The sequence below is a fragment of the Lynx canadensis genome, chromosome A1, assembly GCF_007474595.2.
Source record: "Lynx canadensis isolate LIC74 chromosome A1, mLynCan4.pri.v2, whole genome shotgun sequence".
In the NCBI taxonomy this organism is placed as follows: Eukaryota; Metazoa; Chordata; class Mammalia; order Carnivora; family Felidae; genus Lynx; species Lynx canadensis.
In genome coordinates this window covers 136,583,418-136,607,294 of record NC_044303.2, presented here as the reverse complement: position 1 = coordinate 136,607,294, position 23,877 = coordinate 136,583,418, and the positions used below count along the sequence as shown (strand labels likewise).

The following is a 23,877-nucleotide window of genomic DNA, read 5'->3' as shown; positions in this document are numbered from 1 at the left end:
CAAGTAACTAATATTTACATGGCCAAGCTCACAAAAATGTTAGTTTTGACGTCTATTCGTATTTAAAAACTCACAACTCTATAAAACTCACAAATTCTCTAACACTGAATTAAATCTAAGGTACAAAAATAGTGTTTTCTTTGTCTGTAAAGTTAAAATTTCAATCTAAAATCCTTCTTCCTTTTTTTAAGTAGGAGCCAGCGTGGAGCCAAATGCAGGGCTTCAACTCACAACCCTGAGATCAAGACCTGAGCTGAGATCAAAAGTCGGATGCTTAACTGACTGAGCCACCCAGGCACCCCTAAAATCCCTCTTCCAAATATGAAAGGCTTCAACATCTAATGCTACTTGACCATTAAGTGCCTTAACCAATGACCGTTAAAATACAACAATTCTATAGAAAAGAATTAACAGTATTAAAAACATACAAAAATGTCATCTCTCTGTACTATTTTTGCAACTTCTATGAACGTATTTATTTCAGAATTTAAAATATATATGCTTACAAAGTAACCACACCTTTAACAGATGGCATTTTACAACCCAAACTGCTAAATTTTTTTTAGCTTTCAAAATACTTAAGATACGAAACAAGTTTCATACAAAAGTATTACACACTTAAATGGCAGCTTTATCAGATATAAAATCAATGATATCTTCTCTAACTTATCACATAATTACTAAATAAGGACAAATACAAATAATGTTGGTGAATGGCTTATTCAGTCAATACTATCTGAGTAATAAAGCACCTTTCCTCCTAGCAAAAATAGTTTAGCTTCTGGGTGCTATATGGAAGTGCTGAATCACCATACACCTGAAACTATACTGTATGTTAAATAACGGGAATTTAAACAAAAACTTAAAAGAAAACAGTTGAGGTCATTCATTACCTCATGTCACTCCTTTCTTCTGTATTCACGGACTTGATCAATATGGGCGCTGGCAGTAAAGGGTTTGGCATTAACTGGGCAGTGGTATCAGTATATTCTTCTATGGCATTGGTTGGGATTTCCACCAGAGTTAAAATGAATGCTTGTTCATCTTCACCACCTTGATGTACGTTAGCAACTAGATTCACTATCAAAGTTTAAAAGTTAGTAATGAAAAGCTGAACCATGAAACAATGGAAAATCATTAATTTATTACATTTCTAAAGTCTCAAGACAACTTATACACAAGAATAAAAAGTAAATTACACCCACAAAAATAAAAAGGAATTTCATAAAGGATAAAGATGGTTCACTATAGAGGAGATGTATAATTCTGAATAAAAAAAACTTACACCTGAAATACTTCAAGTGTTTGGGACACATGGATGGCTCAGTTAAGCATCTGACTTCAGCTCTGGACATGATCTCACAGTTCGTGAGTTCAAGCCCCACATCAGACTAGCTACTGTCAGCACAGAGCCCACTTCGGATCCTCTGTGTTCCTCTCTCTCTGCCCCTCCCCCAATCATGCTCGCTCTCTCTCTCGCTCTCTCTCTCTCAAAAATAAACCATTAAAAAAATACTTCATAATTTAAGGCCATTGCAGACTTAAAAACTGTTTTAGTTTTTTTCATAATCAAATGGGATATGGAAGGAAAAGCCATACTATTCAGTTTGATGATGCTTTATCAAAGCAGATTATCATACCTGTTAAATCTTGAGAACTGATTACATTCTCCTGTTGAACTTCTGGCATACTACTTGGTGTACACTAAAAAAAATTTAATTAAAATTCAAGAATGAGATCAACCAAATTTTAGTTTTAAAAAGCTTTCCAGACAATTGGATACAGGAAGAGTGACTGCTTCAAAATTCAACAACTATTTAACCATATATAATTTTCCAAATGTTTTGAAACCAGTAGTACCAGTAACTTTTGATTCCTTTAAATAAACATACATATACACAAAGAAATTCCCAGTAAATTGTTAAATATGAGAATTTCATCAAATTATTTTTGAAGCAACAGGAAAGAGAGATTCAAATCCTTCAACCTTCTCTCTTTCCCCATTATAATAGCAGCCATTGTGCTATTAGATGACATCTGAATGGAAGCAAAATGTTTCCTTGCCTCCAACACAGCTCCTTCCAATCTGTTTTCCACAAAACTGCCAACAACGTAATCTCTAAAATACAATTCTTACTATAATTCTCTACTGCTTAAAATCTTAAAACTTAAACGTTTTGTAACCAACAATGTCAATAATTGATTCAGGTAAGCATCAATTGATACTAAAACTACTAGGTAGAAGTCTGTTGGGTGTCATATGAAAAATTACTAACGCCATGTGGAAAAGATGCTGTTATATGGAGAAATCTAGCAGGCACCATTCTAGCCAAGTAATTAGTCAACATCATCAATAATGGGACAAACTGACATTACATGTCTAATAAAGGTATACAAAAGGAAGAACACGTTACCTAGGTAATAATCATGCCAAAAAATATTTAACCTGAATCTAGTAACAGGGAACAACAAAAACCCCGATTGTGAATTAGCCTGGAATGTCAAATTCACAAAAGAGGAAAAAGGGCAGGAGGGCTACTCTAGATTAAAAGAGAGTAAGGAGGGGTGCCTGGGTGGCTCAGTCAGTTAAGCATCTGACTCTTGATTTCAGCTCAAGTCATGATCTCACGGTTATGAGATCCAGTCCCACATCAGGCTCTGCGCTGACAGCATGGAGCCTGCTTGGGATTCTTTTTCTTCCTCTCCCCTGTCCCTCCTGCACATGTGCGCACAGGTGCACATGCTCTCTCTCTCAAAAAAAAAAAAAAAAGGATAAGGAGAGGGGTGCCTGGGAGGCTTAGTCAGTTAAGCGTCCTCCAACTCTCGATTTCAGCTCAGATCATGATCTCATAGTTCATGGGATCGAACCCCATGTTTGGCTCTGTCTGCACTGACATCAAGGAGCCTACTTGGAATTCTCTGTCTTCGTCTCTCTCTGCCCGTCCCCTGCTCTATCAAAATAAATAAATAAACACTGAAAGACGGTGAGAGAATAAGGAGAATCACAACTAAATGCAATGTGAGAGCGTTGACTGGAACTATGTATTACATATTGTTATTAAATCAATATTAGATAGTATGGTAATACTGAGTATGACAAGCGTATCACTTCTCTATAAGAAACATCCTCGTTCATATCAGATATAAGCTGCAGTATTTATGGGTGAAGTCTCACATCTGCAACTTTCAAATGGTTCAGTTTTTTAAAAGTATGTATCTATAGAGATGGAGAACAAGACAGAGAAAAGGCAAATGAAGCAAAATGTTTATAACTAATGAATCTAAGTAAAGATTCTATGTAAGAATTCTATGTAAGATCTTTGAAACTTTTCAACAAGCTTGAAATTATTTCAAAATATGAAGTAAAAACAAACATGTTGGGGGGGTAGGGAAAATCCCTTAACTTTGGATATAATCCAAACTCCTTAACAAGCCATAAAAATTTCTTTTTATAATCTGTTCCCAGGCTGCCAACCTCACTCTAACTACTTCTTCATTTATATTCCACTCATAACTAATTATAGTCCCTGAATATGACATGCTGTTTCACACCTGTTCTTTACACATGTTCCTCTCCCTTTAACTGGCTAATTCATACCCGTTCTTCTAGATCCAGGATTTTTTTTTCTTGTAAGTTTATTTATTTATTTTGAGACCAGGGGCCAGGGGGAGGGAGTGGGAGATAATCCCAAGCAGGCTCGGCACTATCAGCATGGAGCAGAATGTGGGGCTTGAACTCACAAACCACAAGATCATGACCTGAGCTGAAATCAAGAGTCAGACACTTACCAACTAAGCCACCCACGTGGATTCTTTCAGTCCCAGCTACACATTAGAATAACTAAAGAACCTTTAACAGCAACAAAAAAACAAAATCCTGCAAATGCCTACACCTTATTTCCAGATACTGATTTTACTGGATTGGATTGAGGACCACTCCTTTGACAGTCTTGTGCAACTTGCTTTCATAGCACCCATCAGAGCCTAAGCATTCACTCATATGAGTCCCATAACTTTGTCTGTCCAATATCTCACACAGCAATGAACATATAATAATATCTCAAGGAAACACCTGCAATGTATTTCTCAGACTCAGAGGCCAGCAAGCAAGAGGTAAATAGTCTGTATACAAAACACTTCCTTTTTCCAAATTTTTATGGCAAAGCTATGTATTGGCTATTTTATCTATGCTCCAAAGACTAAAAATACACTTAATAAAAAAATATATCACAATACATTCTTGCAAAGACAAAACTATAGGGAAAGAAAACAGATCAGTGATCACCAAGTAGTGGGGTGGTAAAAGGGGGTGACTAAAAAAGGGCCCTGGGAAATGTGGGGAATGATGGAACCGTTCATGTGTTTACACAACTATATATGTTTGCCAAAACTTGCAGAAGTGCACATAAAAGGGTGAAGGTTATTCTATGTAAATTACACCTTAATTTTTTTTAAGTGGGGAACACACCCAGCCCCCCCATGATATATTTTACATTCTTTTACCTCTGACACATTAAGTGTAAGCACAGTGTCTCCATTAGAGTCCTCTCTCTCGGACTCTTTGATACAACTCTCACTGAGACCCATATCTGAACCAAGCGTATGGGGCTTTGTTTCAGAGCAAACAATTGGATCAACTGAAAATAACTGAACCTTTTGAGATTCCTCTTCTTGATCATCATTTCTGAAAGAGAAATTAGTATATATTAGAGCTTCAGAGTATGTATTACAGTTTTGAATGTGAAACCAAGTGGACAACCACAGAGTAATGTTTAGAGCTAAATGAGTCAAAGATTATTTAATGGTGTCCAAATTTTTAAAATACATTTAATGCAACAGAACCCCCCCTTTTGCCAATCAAATTCCTAAAGCTATAGCTAATTACTGTAGCTGAAAGAGAATATAAACAAAATTCCGGAATCTCCTCCCTCTTACCTTTCAGTTAGGTTTGCTTCTTGAGAAATAGTCATCTCTTCAATACCATGTTCACATGCCAAGATGTTCTGCTCCTTATTCAGTGCTGTTGTAAGTGATTCAAATTTTTTATCTTGTAATTCCTCCATTGCTTCAGAACCATTTTTCTCAGTTTCTTAAACAAAAAACAAACTTAAGATACAGTCCAAAACAGTACAGCTAAAACCTCCACATTAGAAATATGTTCTCTCCTCAAAGACAGATCAGTATATAGCAACTCTTCCAAATTTCTCTTAATCCAAAAATTAAGCTTATTCACATGGCAAAAGAGTGATCCTGGCCAGTGAGATTTTTGAAACCGAGGATTAATGAATGCTACACTACACATTTTTCACTCGTGGTTGTCACAGCAATTTTAGGTCCACCCTATGATGACAGCAATATAATCACAAACCCACATACAAAAGAAGTTTAGAGGTGGGTACATATGAGGTCTAGCTTCACCTTGGGGGAAATGTTGGGGAGGGAGCTGCTCCACAAAGAAGAATAAAATGACTTCTATATAAAAGAGTTACGTTCAAATCCCTATCAAAATACCAACAGCATTTTTCACAAAACTAGACCAAATAATACTAAAATTTCTATGGAATCACACGACTGAATAGTCAAAGCAATCTTGAGAAAGAAAGACAAAGGTAGAGGTATCATATTCCCACATCTCAAGATATACTACAAAGCTGTAATTATCAAAACAGTATGGTCTGGCCCACACACAAAAAAGTAGATGAATGGAAGACAACAGAGAGTCTAGAAATAAATCCACATTTATATGGTCCATTTATGACAAAGGCAGCAAGAATATACAATGGGGAAAAGACAGTCTCTTCAATAAATGTTATTGAGAAAACTGGACAGCTGCATACAAAAGAATGAAACTGGACCACTTTCTACTATACACAAAAATAAACTCAGGATGTAGAGAAAAAGGAATCTTTGTGTACTAGTGGTGGGAATGTAAACTGATACAGGCATGATGGAAAACAGTATGGATATTGCTCTAAAAATTAAATTTAGAATTACCATATCATTCAATAAATTCCATTAGTAGGTATTCAAAGAAAATGAAAACACTAATTCAAAGGATATATGCAGCAACTCTATGTTTACTGCAGCACTGTTTACAAAAGCCAAGATACCGAAGTAACCTAAGTGTCCATCAATACATGAACAGATAAGATGTGGCATGCACACACAACAGAATGTTACACAGCCATTAAAGGACGACACGGGGGGGGGGGGGGGCCCTGGGTGGCTCAGTCGGTTAAGTGGCCGACATCGGCTCAGGTCATGATCTCACAGTCCGTGAGTTCGAGCCCCACATCAGGCTCTGTGCTGACAGCTCAGAGCCTGGAGCCTGCTTCACATTCTGTGTCTCCCTCTCTCTCTGACCCGCCCCCCGTTCATGCTCTGTCTCTCTCTGTCTCAAAAATAAATAAACATTAAAAAAAAAATAAAAAAAAGGACGACACCAGGCCATCTGCGACAACGTGGACAGATCTAGAGGATATTATGCTAAGTGAAATAAGTCAGACTGAGAGAGACAAACAACAAATGATTTCACTCATCTATGGAATCTTTAAAAAGCCAATGAATAAACAAAGAGCATAATCAGACCTATAAATACCAAGTAAAAATTGATGCCAGAGGGAAGTAGGTGGATGGGCAAAGTGGATGAAGGGAAGTGGGAGATACAGGCTTCCAATTATGGAATGAATAAATCATGGGAATAAAAGGTACAGCATAAGGAATATAATCAATGGTACTGTAATTGTACTGTATGGTGAGAGATGGTAGGTATGTTTCTGGAGAGCAGAACACGATGTACAAACTTGTTGAATCACTACGTACTATGGCTGGAACTAATGTATGTGTGTCAACCACAGTCAAAAAATTTTTAGGGGCACCTGGGTGGCTCAGTCAGTTAAGCATCCGACTTAGACTTAGGTCATGATCTCACGGTTCATGAGTTCAAGCCCCATGTCAGGCTTTGTGCTGACAGGACAGAACCTGCTTGAGATTCTGTCTCCTTCTCTCTCTGCCCCTCCCCTGCTCACGTTCTCTCTCAAAAATAAACAAACATTTAAAAAAAATTTTTTTAGGGGCCCCTGGGTGGCTCAGTCAGTTAACTGTCTGACTTCAGCTCAGGTCATGATCTCACAGTTCATGGGTTTGAGTGCCGCTTCAGGCTCTGTACTGACAGCTCAGAGACCGGATCCTGCTTCGGATTCTGTGTCTGTTTCTCTCCCTCTCTCTGTCTCTCTCTGTCTCTCTCTCTGCTCCTCCCCCACTTGCACTCTCTCAAAAATAAACATTAAAAAAAAATTTAATAAAACATTAAACATTTTTAAATAAAAATAAAATAAATAAATAAATAAGTAAGGTAACCTCACCCTGCATACTGAAACAGCTTCTGGGTATTCCTGAACCCAGAGTAAGTAAAGAATTAACTAACTGAACCATAGGCACTGCTGGTTGAAAGGAAATACCAAAAACCAGGAACCTGCAAACAGGGAAAAGATGTTGCTAACCATCCAGATCTTCTTCTACCTATAGGATTTTATACAATCTAGACAGCTTACTGCATGCAGTTTTTCCTGCTCTCACTAGCACCTAAAGGGGTTGGGCCTTTGGTAGGGAGGGGAGGTGGAAAAAGAAGTGGCAGTAGGATTCAACATGTACATCACAAAATAGTAAGGCCATTAAAAAAATAAAAGAGCCCTATGTGACCCTATAGACAGATTTTTTTCAATACACTAATCTTTAAAAAGAATGCTACCATATAAAGAACTCTTAATATTAAAAAGAGAAAAATCCCATGGGGCACCTGGGTGGCTTAGTTGGTTAAGCATCTGATTTCGGCTCAGGTCATGATCTCAGTTTGAGAGTTCGAGACCCATATCCGGCTCTCCACTCTCAGAGCACAGCCTACTTCAGATCCTCTCTCTATGTGCCCCTCCCCTGCTCACATTCTCTCTCAAAAAATAAACATTAAAAAAAAAAAAGATTTTAAAAAGACAAATATCCCAATTTAAAAATGAGCACAGATCTGAATAGACATGTCTCTAAAAAAAAGATACATAAATAAGCACATGAAAAGATACTCAATATCATTGGTCATCAGGTAAACACAAATCAAAACTACAATGAGATACTACTTCACGATAACTAGAATATCTAATAACAAGGGTCTGAGAGAATAGAAACTGAAACCCTCACAGAATGTTGGTGAAAATACAAAATGTTGGGGTGTGTGGCTGGCTCAGTCAGTAGAGCATGTAAGTCTTGATCTTGGGGGTTACAAGTTCAAGCCCCATGTTGGGGGTAGAGATTACTTAAAAATAAAACATAATATCTAAAATAAGCAAAAAAATTAAAAAATGCTGCTACCACTTTTGAAACAGTTTGGCTGTTTCTCAAAAGGTTAAACATAGAACTACCATATTATCCAGCAATTCTACTTGTAGATGTAAATCCAAGTGAAATGAAAACATATGTCCACACAAAAACTTATACATGAATGTTCTTAGCAGCATTACTTACAAGAGCCAAAAAACAGAAAACAACCCAAAAGCCCAACAACAGATAAATGAATAAACAAAATGTAATATAGCTATACAATGGAATACTTGACAAGAAAAAGAAATGAAGTATTTGATGTATACTACAACATAGATGAACTGTGAAAACATGCTAAGTAAAAGACATCGACACAAAAGACCACTTATGTGATTCCACTCATACAAAACATCAAAAATAAGCAAATCTACAGAGACAGAAAAAGATTAGTGATTGCCTAGAACTTGGGGAAATGGGAGTGCCTGCTAACAGTGATGGTTACATAACTTGGTGACTATATGAAAACCACTGAATTGTACCCTTCAAAGGGTTTAACTGTATTACATAGAATTATCTGAGTAAAATTGTTTTTTTCCTAAGGGCTGAACACTATATATGATATAGTATGCTTATGTTTTTATTCTTTCTGAAAGGAATATACATGTGTTTATATACATATATGTGTATACATATGTGGAGGCACGTATGTACACACACACAGCCTCACATTTAGATGCTTGTGTGTATAATACACTCCTGGAAGTCTACAAACTTAATGGCAGTTTACCACTACAAGTGAGATTAGGGGACTGGGAACCAAGGAAGAAGTTTTTTAGATTTTGTACCTTATAGACACGGTCTTATTTTTTTGCCACATTCATGTATATCTGCCTTTAAAAATGTTTATTTGAATATTCCATGTGCACACATACAAAAAATGTCTGATCAAATACATACAGTTGACCCTTGAATAACATGGGGGGATCGGGGTATAAACCTCCCATGCAGTCAAAAATCCGCATATTAACTACTGACTTCCAAAAAACCTAACTACTAATAGTCTACTGTTGACCAGATGCATTATCAGTAACATAAATGGTCAATTAACATATTTTGTATATGTATTATATACCAAATTCTTACAATAAAACTAGAATAAAATATTAAGAAAATCCTAAGGAAGAGAAAATATATTTATAGTACTATACTGTTTATCAAAAAAAATCCATGTATAGTAGACCTATGCAATTCAAACCTGTGTTAGTAAGGGTCATCTATAGAGCAAATGGTAATAATTACTGAAGCCAGTTGATGGGTTTATTGGTATTTATTTTATAAGTCATTCTACTTTTTGAAACTTTTTAATAGTAAATTAAAATAATTTTAACAACCAAATATTCTACTTGAAATGTTAATGCAAATTCTCCTATAAAAGTAATTTTGTAGCTGTTTAAGGGAAACCCATTTACCTCTTTGACTTTCTACTACTTCTCCTTGGCTTGCAAACAAATTGGGAACTTCCTGATGAACGCCAAACCTGCTGGTCCTTAAAGTCTTAAGATTTGGCTTAGGCTTGGCAAATCTACTTCTCATTCTCAAATTACTGGTCACATCAGAGGTTGTATTCCTAGAAAAAGAAAGATGGGAAGAGAGAGAAATTCATCAACTGTGTCAGAATTAGCTCTCTCACCTTCTTCACTACTCTTATATAGTTACGTGCCACCTTCTCAGGTGCCACAATCTCTGTTAAGTGTTCATTTTTTAATGTTAAAGTTACTTTACTGAAAGTCTGGAGAAGGAAAGAGAATCGGGACCATGTCTGTAAAACAGAGACTATAGTTACATAAAACTATCTCATTAAAGCTTCAAAGATGCACATATTGCATTAACTTTAATATGCAAACCATTAAGGGTCCCTGGCTGGCTCAGTCAGTAGAGCATGCAGCTCTTGATCTCAGGTCCATGAGTTCAAGCCCCACATTGGGTGTGGAGCCTACTTAAAATACATAAATAAATAGAAATATTCAAACCATTAAAGTCAAACCAGCCAATCCTCACTTTAAAGGCTGAAAAATTAGCAGTGAAATTTACACTTACACAAGTATTACTCAAAAGCTATTATAAATTAATCGATAGTTGACTTAAATATATTTATTATAATAAATTTCTTTGTAATTTTTTAAAATGCTTATTTATTTTTGAGAGAGAGTGCAAGCAGGGGAGAGGCAGAGAGGGGAGACAGAGGATCCAAAGTGGGCTCTGTGCTGACAGCAGAGAGCCCGATGCAGGGCTTGAACTCACAAACCATGAGATCATGACCTGAGCTAAAGTCAGATGCTTAATCAACTGAGCCACCCCGGCACTCTTATTTTCTAGTAAAACTCAAGAGCTTAATAAAGCAAAATAGGGGCATCTGGGCTGGGTGGCTCAGTCAGTTAAGTATCCAACTCTTGATCTCAGCTCAGGTCTTGATCTCAGGGACATAAGTTCAAGCCTTGCACTGGGCTACACACTGGGCATGAAGCCTACTTAAAAAAAAAAAAAGAAAAAAAGAAAAGAAAAAAAAAGGAAAAAAAATAAAGCAAATTAAACCTGGTTGATATAGCATTTTCCTTTACTTCCTCCACTAAACCAATTTCTTCTTTAGTACTTTGCTCTTCCAATACAATCTTGTTTTCTTCTAATGGTGAAGGAGATGTACTACTGATAGGTGAAGAAAGCTCCTGACATTCACGAACAATTTTGTGATTTACATTATCTGGGCTAAAAGGAACACAGCTTTTATCCTTTGAATGAACATCAAGAAGTACACATACTCCTATTACAGAAAAGAACAGAAAATTAAAATTGACCCAATACAAGTAGATATCCAAAGAAAGTAAATCCTTCAACATTAAACAACTATAGGCTTAATAATTCTCACACACTAAAATTTTTGTGCTATGATAAGTAAAAATGAATCTTTTTGCCTTCAGTAACTACATAGCCTCAAATAAGTTTCAAGATATTATCACCTTCATTTACAATTTTTAAAAACCTGTATTTTAGGTTCTAGAGATTTGTGACAGGCTCCAAAGCAATGCTCTATCACTGAGAAAGGAGCCATATAGGGGTGCCCGGCTGGCTCAGTCAGTAGAGCATGTGACTCTTGATCTCAGGTCGTGATTTTGAGCCCCATGATGGGTGTACAGTTTACTTTAAAAAAAAAAAAAAAAAAAGAGACAGAGAGAGAGAATGAGCCATGTAAGAAACACAGACCAGAGAATTCGTTGATAAATATATAGTTATAGGCCCTGAATAATATATACTAAAAATGGCAACCCACTCATGTCCAGGCACAATAATTAACAGGAAAATAATTAATGTAACTATCCATTTAATGTACTTAAAATAGAAGGTGCTTAGAGAGTAAAGACCATAGCTTCTCCATTAAGGCCAGCCTAAAATATTAAAAATCTGGGTGGACATATATTTTGGCTCAGTTCAAACTAACGAAACAGTCCAAACTAAATTATGTCATTGACTGTTATTGTCCCTTGATACTGTATTCCACTGTCAGGTAATTGTGAAGACTATCCAAAGCAGGAGCTCCTTTGGCTAAAGAAACCTGTATAAAGTGATGAGTGATCTCAATTAACCAATGTTTATGATGAGAAAGGTGGAGGACTCACTGGATTATTCCAGAAATACAACCTTTTTTCAATAAACCAAGTGTACTATCTTGAAATGGTGGCCGCTACATCTAAATGGGCTGAGGTGGGTGCATCAATGCACACATATTACTTACTTCTGGAAAAACAACAAAATTATACCAACTTCAAATGTAAAAGTACTGACTTATTACTCAACTGTGGGTATAATTTCTTAGAAGTTGGATTTTAAAAGGTTTTTTTCAGTAGGCCTTATCTTTCATTCTTACCATCACTCTGTTCTGTACCAATCTCTGACTGCAACACTAGATCTCCCATTGTAAGTAAAGTTATAGCAGCTTCAGTGCTTCCATCATTGGTACCTTGTGAGAAAATGTAACAACATTAAAACAGAAGGATGAATCTGGAAATTTACGATTGTTTGCTTAGAAAACATTTTTAATTCAGGTGTTTATCCTCTAGCAACAAGTTTCAATATCTTCCATACCACTAATTCCTTACTAGGGTAGTATTTTATTACTACAAAAAAAAGAAATCATGCATTATTAGCTTTTATTCATTGAAAATGCCTCCCTCCCATTAAATAACTTAAGTTACCTTCGAAGAAAGTAAACCTGTGCAGATCAGAGGAAATAATACTTCTTTATTAAACATTTAACTCTTAACTCACTTCATAAAGTAATTATTCCAAGAATCCAAGTTTCTCCTGGAGATAAAACATTCAACAGTGGAAACTTTTTGTTCAACTCCCAGCAAGGACTCATTTACTAATACCAATACTAGGGGTGCCTGGGCAGCTCAGTCAGTTAAGTAGCTTCCAACTCTTGATTTGGGCTCAGGTCATGATCTCACAGTTCGTAAGATCGAGTCCCATGTCAGGCTCTGTACTGACAGCGTGGAGTCTGCTTGGAATTCTCTCTCTCCCTCTTTCGCTGCCCCTTCCTCACTCACACTCTCAAAATAAATAAATCACCATTTAAAAACAAAACAAAAAAAGATTCTCTCTTCCTCTCTCTCTCTCTCATCCACTTGCACATGCACACTCGTATGCTCTCTCCCTCTAAAAAAAATTAAGTTAAAATTTAAAAGAAAAATTTTAAATCACCCTGCTAGTGTTAACCAGGTAGTTTTGGCAGTTTCCTTATTAACAGTTACCTGTTTCATCTTGGGTATGTTCACCTGTGGTCATTTCCTAGAAGAGGAAAAGATAAGCAATGCCTTATGTATTTTCCCAAATATATGTTCTATGTCTCAAAAAGCACTATGCTTTTACAGTTTTTCTATGCTTCTGATTACAAAGGAGAGGAAACTGTGCTTTCCCTTTATAATTATTCAGAATATTTCATCAACAGAAATAATTTAAAAGCCAAATTCTTTTGTCTCTTGCTACTTATTTTACTTTTTCTTTTTAACTTTAATCATATTCCATCTACCATGTGCATTTACTAGGCTTACTTCACTTCTTCACTTTCATAATCTTTCAACTTCAGTCATATTTGTCACTGGTTTTAATCCAATGGAAACCAAAGTCTGACGAATCTCACCATTTTTTTTTAACTAGGTGGCTTAAAACTTAAATGAATTTTAATAAATTAAAAAGTTACAAGATCTGGGCACCTGAGTGGCTCAGTTAAGCATCTGACTCTTGATTTCAGCTCAGGTCATGTTTTCACACTTCATGAGTTCAAGCCCCTTGTTGGGCTCGACACTGTCATGTGGAGCTTCCTTGTGATTCTGTCTCCATTTCTCTCTGCCTCTCCCCCACTTTCTCTTTCCCTTTCAAAATAAATAAACTTAAAAAAAAATAAAAAGGTTACAAGATCTATGTCCAGCATGACATCATAAGGCTCTGCTGACCCTCTCCCCAGTGAAACTGGTAAAATTTAATAAAACCAAACATTTAAAGCCTCTGGAAATGGTCATAAAGGCAACAGAAACCTCTTTTTGAACAACTGATGAAAATAAGGTAACAAAGTAAGAGCCTGTGGTATCTTAACTAAGACTCTCTCCCCGCTCCTTCTTCCCAGCTCAATGAACCAGAGACTCCACCTCAGACATTTGCAGCCAAGAAACTAAGGCCCCTTTCTCCTTGCAAGTCCCAGCAGAAGGCCTTTCTTTCTAAGAGGATCAGGACTTTAGCTCCTGACCCAAGAATCTGGGGTCAGATTCATAGTAGAAAACAGAAGAATTATCTATTATGAATTTGCACATAAAAATCCTTAATAAAATACCAGCAAGCCAAATCCAGCAACATAAAATTGCATGCCATGACCAAGTAGGATGCAATTTTTGATTTGACATCCTGTTATAATGAATGTAATACATCATATCAGTACCAAAAAAAAGCAAAAATCACATGATCATCTCCAAAGATGCATAAAAAGCATATGACAACTGCCAACATCCTTTCCTAAGAATCCTCTCACACAAACCAAGGATAGACTGAAACTTCAATTTGATAAAAAAAAAAAAAACCCTATGAAAAATCCAGAGCTAACATCAAATTTGATGGTGAAAGACTGGATGCTTTCCCTTAAGACCAGGAATGAGACAAAAGTATGCGTTCTTGCCACTTTTTTGTTCAATATGTATTGGAGGTTCTAGCAAGGGAAACTAGGCAAGCAATAGAAATAAAAGATATCCAGACGGAGAAGTGTTAAGTCAAATTCTGTTTCTGAGAAAGATATGTTGAAGTCCTAAGCTGAGTACCATGAATGTAACGTTATGTGGAAACAGGGCTTTTTCAGATGTTATCAGGCTAACATGAGGTCATATTGCATTAGGGCTGGCCCTATCCAATACAACAGGTGTCTTTATTTTTCTTTTTTTTTAATTTTTTTTTTCAACGTTTATTTATTTTTGGGACAGAGAGAGACAGAGCATGAACAGGAGAGGGGCAGAGAGAGAGGGAGACACAGAATCGGAAACAGGCTCCAGGCTCTAAGCCATCAGCCCAGAGCCCGACGCGGGGCTCGAACTCACGGACCGCAAGATCGTGACGCTTAACCAACTGCGCCACCCAGGCGCCCCACAACAGGTGTCTTTAGAAGAAAACTCAGGACACACATACAGAAAGAACACCATGTGGCAATGGAGGCACAAGTTGGAAATGTGCTGCCATAAAGCCAAGCAATGACAAGGATCTCTGGCAATTGTCAGAGGGTAGGAGAAAGGCCTGAATAGTTTTTCCCTCAGAGTCTTCAGAAGGGGGATGGTGATTCTGGAATTCTAGCCTCCAAAACTGAGAAAATAACTTTCTGTAGTTTTGAACCACCTAGTTGATAGCATTTTGTTATAGAAGCACTGAGAAACTAATACAGAATGGCAGAAGTAGAACTATCTCTATTCACATGTCATGATCTTGTAAATAGAAAATCCTAAGGAATCCACTAAAAATCTATTAGAACTAATTAGTTCAGCTAAGTTGCAAAATACAAGACCAACATACAAAAATCAATTGTATTTCTATATACACTTGCAATGAAAAACCTGAAAGTGAAATTGAGAAGACCAATCCATTCACAAGAGCCTCAGATACAACATACTTGAAAATAAATTTAACAAAGGAAGTGCAAAGTTTATACCCTGCAAACTACAAAATGCTATTGAAAGAAATCAAAGAAGATCTAAGTAAATGGGCAAATATCCATGTTCATGCATTAGCAAACTGTTAATATGGGACTAGCCCCCCCAAAGTGATCCCCAGATTCAATGCAATCCCAATCACAATCTTAGATTATGTCGAGTAGAAAATAACAAGATCATTTTAAAATTCATATGGAATTACAAGAGACCCACAATAGCTAAAACAATCCTAAAAAAAGAATAAAGTAGGATGGCTTATACTTCCTAATTCCAAAACTTACCACAAAGCAACAGTAATCAATCGAGCATCACTGGTACAAGAAGAGACAGGAAATGGAATAGAACCGAGAATCCAGAAAAAAAATCCATACATCTACAGCCAATTGATTTTTGACAAGAATGCAAGAGAATTCAATAAAGAAAGAATGGTCTTTTCAAAGAAATAGTGTGACAACTGTATTGTCATGTGCAAAGAATGAAGAACTCTAACCGCATACCATATAAAAAATTAACTCAAAATGGATTAAAGCCTTAATTGTAAAACTACAGTAAAATCTGTAAACCTATTAGAAGAAAAAGTGGACTAAGTCTTCAAGATCTTGGCTTTCACAAAGATATCTTAAATATTACAACAAAAGCCTGAGCAACAAAAGAAAAAAGACATAAAACGATCTTTATCACATTTAAAAACGTTTGCACTTAAAGGGAACCATCAAGAAAATGAAAAGACAGGGGCATCTGGGTGGCTCAGTCAGTTGAGCAACCAACACTGGATTTTGGCTCAGGTCACGATCCTAGGGTTGTGGGATCAAACACTGCACTCCACACTGAGCATGGAGCCTGCTTGGAATTCTCTCTCTCTCCCTCTGCCCTTCTCCACTATTCATGCTCTAATTAAAAAAAAATTGAAAAGATAACTCACGGAACAGGAGAAAATATTTGGAAATCGTGTATCTGATAAGGAACTTATATCCTTACTATTTAAAAATTTCTTACAACTCAACAAAAAGACACACAGACCAGTAATTTAAAAAAATGTGAAAAGGTGAGGGTATTTGGGTGGCTCAGTTGGTTAAGTGTCCGACTCTTGATTTCAGCTCAGGTCGTGATCTCAAGGTTTGTGAGACTGAGCCCAGCATCGGGCTCTGCACTAACATTGTGGAGCCTGCTTGGGATTCACTCTCTGCCTCTCTGTCTGTCCCTCCCCTGCTAGCACATTCTCTCTCTCAAAATAAATAAACTGTAAAAAAAATTTTTTAATAAATAATTCCCAGACTTGATTTGCAAAAACAAGGAAGAGTATCAAACAAAAAGGAACTAAATATATTTTAAATAATTTATATTGAATACAGATTTAATGCAACAGAACTTTAACTTAAGTTTATGAGGATATTAAGAGAGACTCACACAAACATACACAAATCAATGCTTTGTGAGTGAAATATAAAATCTTTGGATTATTTACCAGTTTCTACTATTCATACTTATAGCTCCCTGCATGAGAGAAATTAGTAAGAATGGCTTATAAACTTAAAACTTTCTTTTTTTTTTTTTTTTTTAATTTTTTTTTTCAATGTTTTATTTATTTATTTTTGGGACAGAGAGAGACAGAGCATGAACGGGGGAGGGGCAGAGAGAGAGGGAGACACAGAATCAGAAGCAGGCTCCAGGCTCTGAGCCATCAGCCCAGAGCCCGACGCGGGGCTCGAACTCACGGACCCTGAGATCGTGACCTGAGCTGAAGTCGGACGCTTAACCGACTGCGCCACCCAGGCGCCCCTAAACTTAAAACTTTCAAAATAAACTTCTATTTTTTTTTTAAAGTTAACAGAGTTAAAGACAAAACATATTAGAATGGATGCTTACCATAGATAATGCCTTCAAATTTTCTTCTTGTTTCATTTGCTGAGTAGTCACATCTGTGCTGGAGACTGGATGCTCAACAACAGCAATACATCCTACATCAGGTGCATTCACAGTTATTTCAAGCTATCAAAATGAAATTTCATTATTTCATTTTGGCATACTATACTCAGCAAAACAAACAACTAAAATAAAGTGTGTTAAACTGAAGAAATAATCCACGTTCATACACAATTAAAAAATACAGCAATTCTCAAAATGACATCAACTTGGCAAAAGTAAAACATTTAAGATTTTTGAGATGTCTGGGGCGCATGCGGCTCAGTCGGTTAAGCATCTGATGTACAATTTAGCATGTCATTCAGTGATTCCACTTCTAGGTATATCCCCCCAAAAAATGGAGAACAGGGATTAGAAGACGTATTTGTACACCCATGTTCCTAGCAGCATTCTTTGCAATAGCCAAAAGGTAGAAGTAACCCAACTGTCCACTGACAGATGAAAAGATAAAAGATATGTGGTATAGATATGTAATGAAATATCACTCAGCCTTAAAAAAAGAACATTCTGGAGGCCCCTGGGTGGCTCAGTCGGTTGAGCATCTGACTTCAGCTCAAGTAGTAATCTCATGGCTTTTTGAATTCAAGCCCCACATCGGGCTCTACGCTGACAGGGCGGAGCCTGCTTGGGATTCTCTGTCTCCCTCTCTCTCTGTCCCTCCCCTGCTCTCTCAAAAATTTAAAAAAAAAAAAAAAAGAAAGAAAGAAAAAAGAAAAAAAATTGTTTTAATCTTTAAAAAAAAAAGGCATTCTGATACATGTACACTATATCAATCTGAATGACCACTAAAAACTTTATACTACATGAAATAAGCCAATCACAATGAAAACAGATACTGTTATGATTCCAGTTATGTGAAGTACCTAGAGTCAAGTCACAGAGACAAAAGTAGAATGGTGCTTGCCATAAATGAGAGGAGAGGAGGTAATGGGGAATTATTGTTTAATGAGTACAGGTTTAGTTTCGCAAGACGAAAAAAGCTCTGTGGATGGATGGTGGTGATGGTGTAGCACGACAATATGAATACACTTAATACCAATGAACTATATACACTTTAAAATGGCTAGGATATATTTTAGGGTATGTGTATTTTACAATTTTTTCATCATTTTATTTTTTTATTTTGAGAGAGAGCAGGAATAAGTACAAGGCGGAGAGGGACAAAGGGAGGGAGAAAGTGAATCTCAAGCAGGCTCCATGCCTAGCAAAGAGGCTGATGTGGGGCTCAATCTCACGACTGTGAGATCACAACATAAGCCAAAACCAAGAGTCTCACACCCAACCAATTAAGCCACTCAGGGGTCCTTTACCACATTTAAAAGAAAAGGAAAAGAAAAAAAAGGTGTCCCTTCTACCTTCTCTACCAACCAGAGCTTAGCCTGGGCCTACCAGAGAGTTAAAACATCTGCCAAAATGAAAAGGAAAAATTAATCAGAAAGTAGATTTAGTAGCCTCCACATTCAAGTGAAATCAGATTTCTATCATTATTACACTGGCCACCTCATGGCAGGCCTAGATTATAGAGGTTCAGTAATACAGGAGCCTCCTTCTATTGATTCCTTCACATATCTACCAGGGCTTAAACAAATTACATACGGCAGGGTTTATTTAGCAAATGAACTGTTCAAATCCTAATAATCACTAAGAAGAAATAATGATTCACTACAAGAAAAAAACAAGTAAGACAAAGTTCCAAGATTCAAAAAACAAAATACCTCTTCCATCGTTTCCTCAATTTGAGCAGTAACAGGTTCGGGAGATCTGAGACCAATGGGAACAAACACTGGAGCTTTGTTTACTTCTTCTGGAGCAAGATGGTAACTGTCTTCTTCATAATCAGGCTCAAAATCTTCAGCATCATCTTCATCTTCTTCCTGAGAAGCCCGAAGAGTCACCAGCGTGGACTTGGAAGCACGAGGTTCCTTCCGAGAGGTCTTACTTCGCATTCGTTTTGATCCACGGCCCCTAGTGACATTTGGTTTGATCTTTCGATGCATTCTCCTTCCACCATGATCCACCTCGTTCTCAGAAGCAGAAGAGATCGTTGTTCTTCGATCCAGAGCAATTTTAGAGTAACTTGATTCTTTCAATAGTTGTGGAGGGCTGGATGTATAATCAAAATAACAATGAAGTCATTACATGCACAAGGATAAAGATAATTTTAATGGAAACCAAATTTTAGAATGAAATCCGAATTCAAGGCATTAAAATGAAAACTCCCACAACCCATTACGTCAAAAACTTATGCCGTGAAATAAAGAAATTTACTATTACTACTAGTTCCTTATTCAGAGTTTGTTCTTCGTTTATCTACCTACACATTTTTCATGGTAAGTTTTTAATTCTGGACCATTTTTTCCTTGCTATTTAAGTGATAATTTCTAGAAATTATTAGAAAAAAATGAGAAAAAGAAAATGGTCCAATAAAACAGAATATAGGATCAAAAAGTGATACTGGTATACAGTACTGGGTAAACAGACTAGGTAAAAAGAAAAAAGAGAAGGCAGAGAACCCATGGAACGATGTTGTTTTTTAGAACTTAAGTTCCTTTCCACTTTCCCTGTAAACTGTAGAACATGAGTACCCTTCACTTTAGTTTGCGACCCCATTCAAACCAGCACCTTAATTATTTAGGTAATACACACTATTCTTTTATCAGACTTCTGCTCATGTCTAATATACTCAACACTCAGAAATTTTAAACATAGGAAAGAAAAGTCTTCCTAAGAACATCAAAAAAAGATAAACTTTAGTAAATAAAAATCATAGGTAGGGACACCTGGGTGGCTCAGTCGGGTGAGCATTCAACTCTTGATTTTGGCTGTGGTCATGGGATCGAGGCCCACATCAGGATCTGTGCTGAGTGTGGAGCCTGCTTAAGATTCTCTCTATATCCTTCTGCCCCTATACCTTGCTTACATGTGTGCACTCTCTCTCTTATTTTAAAAGTTTAAAAAAAAAACTTGAGTGGTTAAGAAACAGATCTGTCAATAAAAAATTATCTACACTTCTGTTAACAAGCCATCTTTTTTCACTCTACCATCAAGGTAGGACAGCCATAAAGAGTAAGTTATTTTTATTTCCTATTCTGAAGATATTTGTTAAATAAAACTTTACCTTGTTAGTTTACTGACACACTGCTCTTCAACAACTGAAGACATCGAATTATCCACTATAGTTTTTTCTCCAACACTTCCTGATGGTCCAACTTCTGAATGGGTATCTTTTTTGGCCAAAATAGCCTCTTTGGAATCTATACAATCTTTTCTTGCTGAAACCTCCAATGATGTCAGAAACTCAGCCTTTTCCTTAAATTTAAGAACAGCTAATGTTACCATGCAAACAATCTCTATCGTAATTTGATTTGGGGGTTGGACCTAAAGCTCTAAGCTTACACACACACACACACACACACACACACACACACACACACACACACGATGGCTAGCTTCTAAATTTTTTAATATTGGAAAGTAGCTCAATTTTTATAAAATTGGTTACAGTACAAAAGACAAAACTGTATTTTTCTATAAATTCTCTCCGTCACGATCTTGACAAAACAGAGCAAATGATAAAAAGGTTTTTTTCAAACTTACTTTTTGAAGGAGCTGGGTATCATCTCCTGGCTGCAGCAAATTATCTTCTGGCTTCCTTGCCTCACTCTGATCTGTTCTGTCTTTTTCTATACCTAGTTCCTCCTTCTTACCATGTGCTCTTCCCAAATTTGGCTTAGCCTTTTGGAATTGCCTTCTTGTCAACTGTGCTGGACTAGGAACATACCTTTTAGGTTCAGGTCTAGAACAAAGTACAAATCATGTTGAAAAACCAAAATCACAATTCCTTGTTGATTTAACAGCTGCTATGTCAAACACTTTTGAACACAAGCCAATTCTATGTTCGAAGGACTATATATAAATTGGCTCTAAAACCAAGCACACATGATGATATAAAGAACATAAAAGCTTTTACAATTTGCAGTTTCTGTATAATCTGGAAAATACTTTTAAAATAACAATCTTTTCTTACTTTCATTCATTGATTCTGATGTGTAGTGTCATGGTACTTTAAGTAATTTTCAGAGAAATAACCAAATACAAAAAAAAAAAAAAAAAAAAAAGCCAGTACTTGCATGGACAAATGTACAATGGTTACATCCTTGGTCCTTCTGGCCAAGACCAGGCTTGAAAGCCAGAGTCCATTCTCCTATCAGAAACCTATCAGCTAATGGAAAAGGATTTACTAAGAGTCAGATTCATATGATCTCAATATAACCCATGTGTATCTGCCAAATCAGACAAAGACAAGGTTTTAACATTCAATAGAGTACGAATAGTTCCCAAGACAATCCCTAAACACCTATCCTAGGTTTTCCTGGAAAATATTTTAATAACTAGCAAGGATCTGAATTCTGAACTGGGAAGTTTAAAATTAACATAAACCTAGATATTATAAAGAAAATTAAGTATCAGGAGTTCTCTGAAAGATCTGTATTAAAGACTAATTTTGAGAAATACTTCTACTGAATTATCTAGAAGAGAAAGTAGTTAACTACATTTCTAAATGTTCCAACCCTGCTAAGCTCTTTGGTCAGTCAAACACCTAGGAAGTTCACAAGAAATTCTAACAGGGTTATGATGTGGCTAAATACATTCCAATGTAGGCTAACGTATTTAGGAAAACATTGTATTTAACTTAAGCTATTGACAGTCAAGTGTGATTTTACAAATCCAAGTAAGGATAAAATGCTACTGAAGTCAAAAGAGATAATACTGGACTTCGGAATAACCTAACTTTAAAACTATTAAGATTACATACCCTAAAGAAATTACCATTCATGATAAAGTAAACAGCTGGAATAAATTTCACAAATAGAAAAAGGTTTTTCAAAAACAGGGGGCTGTGGGCTGGAGTATGGGTTTCCAAAAAGGAAAATTAAAAGTTTGATTTCTCTCTGGGGCGCCTGGGTGGCTTAGTCAGTTAAGCATCCAACTTCAGCTCAGGTCATGATCTCACGGTTCGTGGGTTCGAGCCCCACATCGGGCTCTGTGCTGAAAGCTTAGAGCCTAGAGCCTGCTTTGGATTCTGTGTCTCCCTCTCTCTGCCCATCCCCTGTTTCACTCTGTCTCTCAAAAAATAAATAAACGTTAAAAAATTAAAAAAAAAAAAAAAAAAAGGCAGGGGGGAAGCACTGGGTGGCTCAGTCGGTTAAGCATCCAACTTGAGCTCAAGTAAGATCTCATGGTCCATGAGCTCAAGCCCCACACCAGGCACTGTGCTGACAGAGCCTGGAGCCTGCTTCAGATGGGTTCTGTGTCTCCCTCTCTCTGCCCCTGCCCTGCTCATGCTCTGGCTCTCTCAAAAATAAATAAACATTTAAAAAAAAAAAAAAAAAAAGAACAGCCAATGCCTGATCTATAAAAAAAATTTAAAAAAAAGGTTTGATTTCTCTCATTAAAAAACACAAAGGCTCCACATAATATCTCTTGAAACATGTAAAACTTCTTTCTTTATACAGAAAGGTCTGCCTATATAACTATGTCAATTTGCTAGTCTGAAAGTCATAAATCCAGAAAATTTAACTTTAAAAACTAATTTGGCAATGTTACTTTCAACAAGCCATTTAAATCCTCTAGGTCAACCTACTCAATTATAAATGAGAGCATTAGGAAACACTGATCTTGAAGGTCACTAGTGTTTAAAGGTTCACTTAGAGTAAAAATCAAATTCCTTACAACAGTCCTATATAATCTGCCATTGCCCTCGGCTGGGCTCTATCTTTCTTACATCTACTGCTCTCTCTCTCTTTACCCATTTCAAACTTGCTCCCCTTGCTGTTCCTCAAACAAGTCAGGCATGCTCTTGCCTGCAGTATTTTCAAGTTGTTGTTCTCTCTCCCCCTATACATCATCTGGACCTGCTCCTTCACTTCTTTTGGGTCTTCTCTCCAGCAGCACCCGCACAATGAAACATTCTCTGATCATCACTAATTAAAAAGTAGTATCAGTGGGGCGCCTGGGTGGCTCAGTCGGTTAAGTGTCCAACTTCAGCTCAGGTCATGATCTCACAGTCCATGAGTTCGAGCCCCGCGTCAGGCTCTGTGCTGACAGCTCAGAGCCTGGAGCCTGCTTCCAATTCTGTGTCTCCCTCTCTCTGCCCCTCCCCTGCTCATGCTGTCTCAAAAATAAATTTAAAAAAAACATTAAAAAAAAATTTAAAAAGTAGTATCAATAATAATAAGGCAGGGGCGCCTGGGTGGCGCAGTCGGTTAAGCGTCCGACTTCAGCCAGGTCACGATCTCGCGGTCCGTGAGTTCGAGCCCCGCGTCAGGCTCTGGGCTGATGGCTCAGAGCCTGGAGCCTGTTTCCCATTCTGTGTCTCCCTCTCTCTCTGCCCCTCCCCTGTTCATGC

The 23,877-nt window shown here is 36.9% G+C and overlaps 1 protein-coding gene across 5 annotated transcripts in view; it reads right to left on the bottom strand.

Annotated features, from left to right (window-relative positions):
- BDP1 (B double prime 1, subunit of RNA polymerase III transcription initiation factor IIIB) overlaps positions 1 to 23,877 on the bottom strand; it is a 92,254-nt gene that overhangs the window by 15,011 nt on the left and 53,366 nt on the right. For 4 of the 5 annotated variants that reach the window (XM_030322558.1, XM_030322566.1, XM_030322576.1 and 1 more), the window contains 12 exons: positions 21,066 to 21,264; positions 20,587 to 20,777; positions 19,184 to 19,571; positions 17,412 to 17,534; positions 13,116 to 13,152; positions 12,230 to 12,322; positions 10,903 to 11,128; positions 9,780 to 9,937; positions 4,936 to 5,089; positions 4,504 to 4,684; positions 1,641 to 1,704; positions 894 to 1,080 (listed from right to left, as the gene is read on the bottom strand). In XM_030322558.1, the coding sequence (XP_030178418.1) occupies positions 894 to 1,080; positions 1,641 to 1,704; positions 4,504 to 4,684; positions 4,936 to 5,089; positions 9,780 to 9,937; positions 10,903 to 11,128; positions 12,230 to 12,322; positions 13,116 to 13,152; positions 17,412 to 17,534; positions 19,184 to 19,571; positions 20,587 to 20,777; positions 21,066 to 21,264 (2,001 nt within the window). The remainder of the gene's footprint in view (positions 1 to 893; positions 1,081 to 1,640; positions 1,705 to 4,503; positions 4,685 to 4,935; positions 5,090 to 9,779; positions 9,938 to 10,902; positions 11,129 to 12,229; positions 12,323 to 13,115; positions 13,153 to 17,411; positions 17,535 to 19,183; positions 19,572 to 20,586; positions 20,778 to 21,065; positions 21,265 to 23,877) is intronic. The other variant, XM_030322583.1, reaches the window with a different exon arrangement.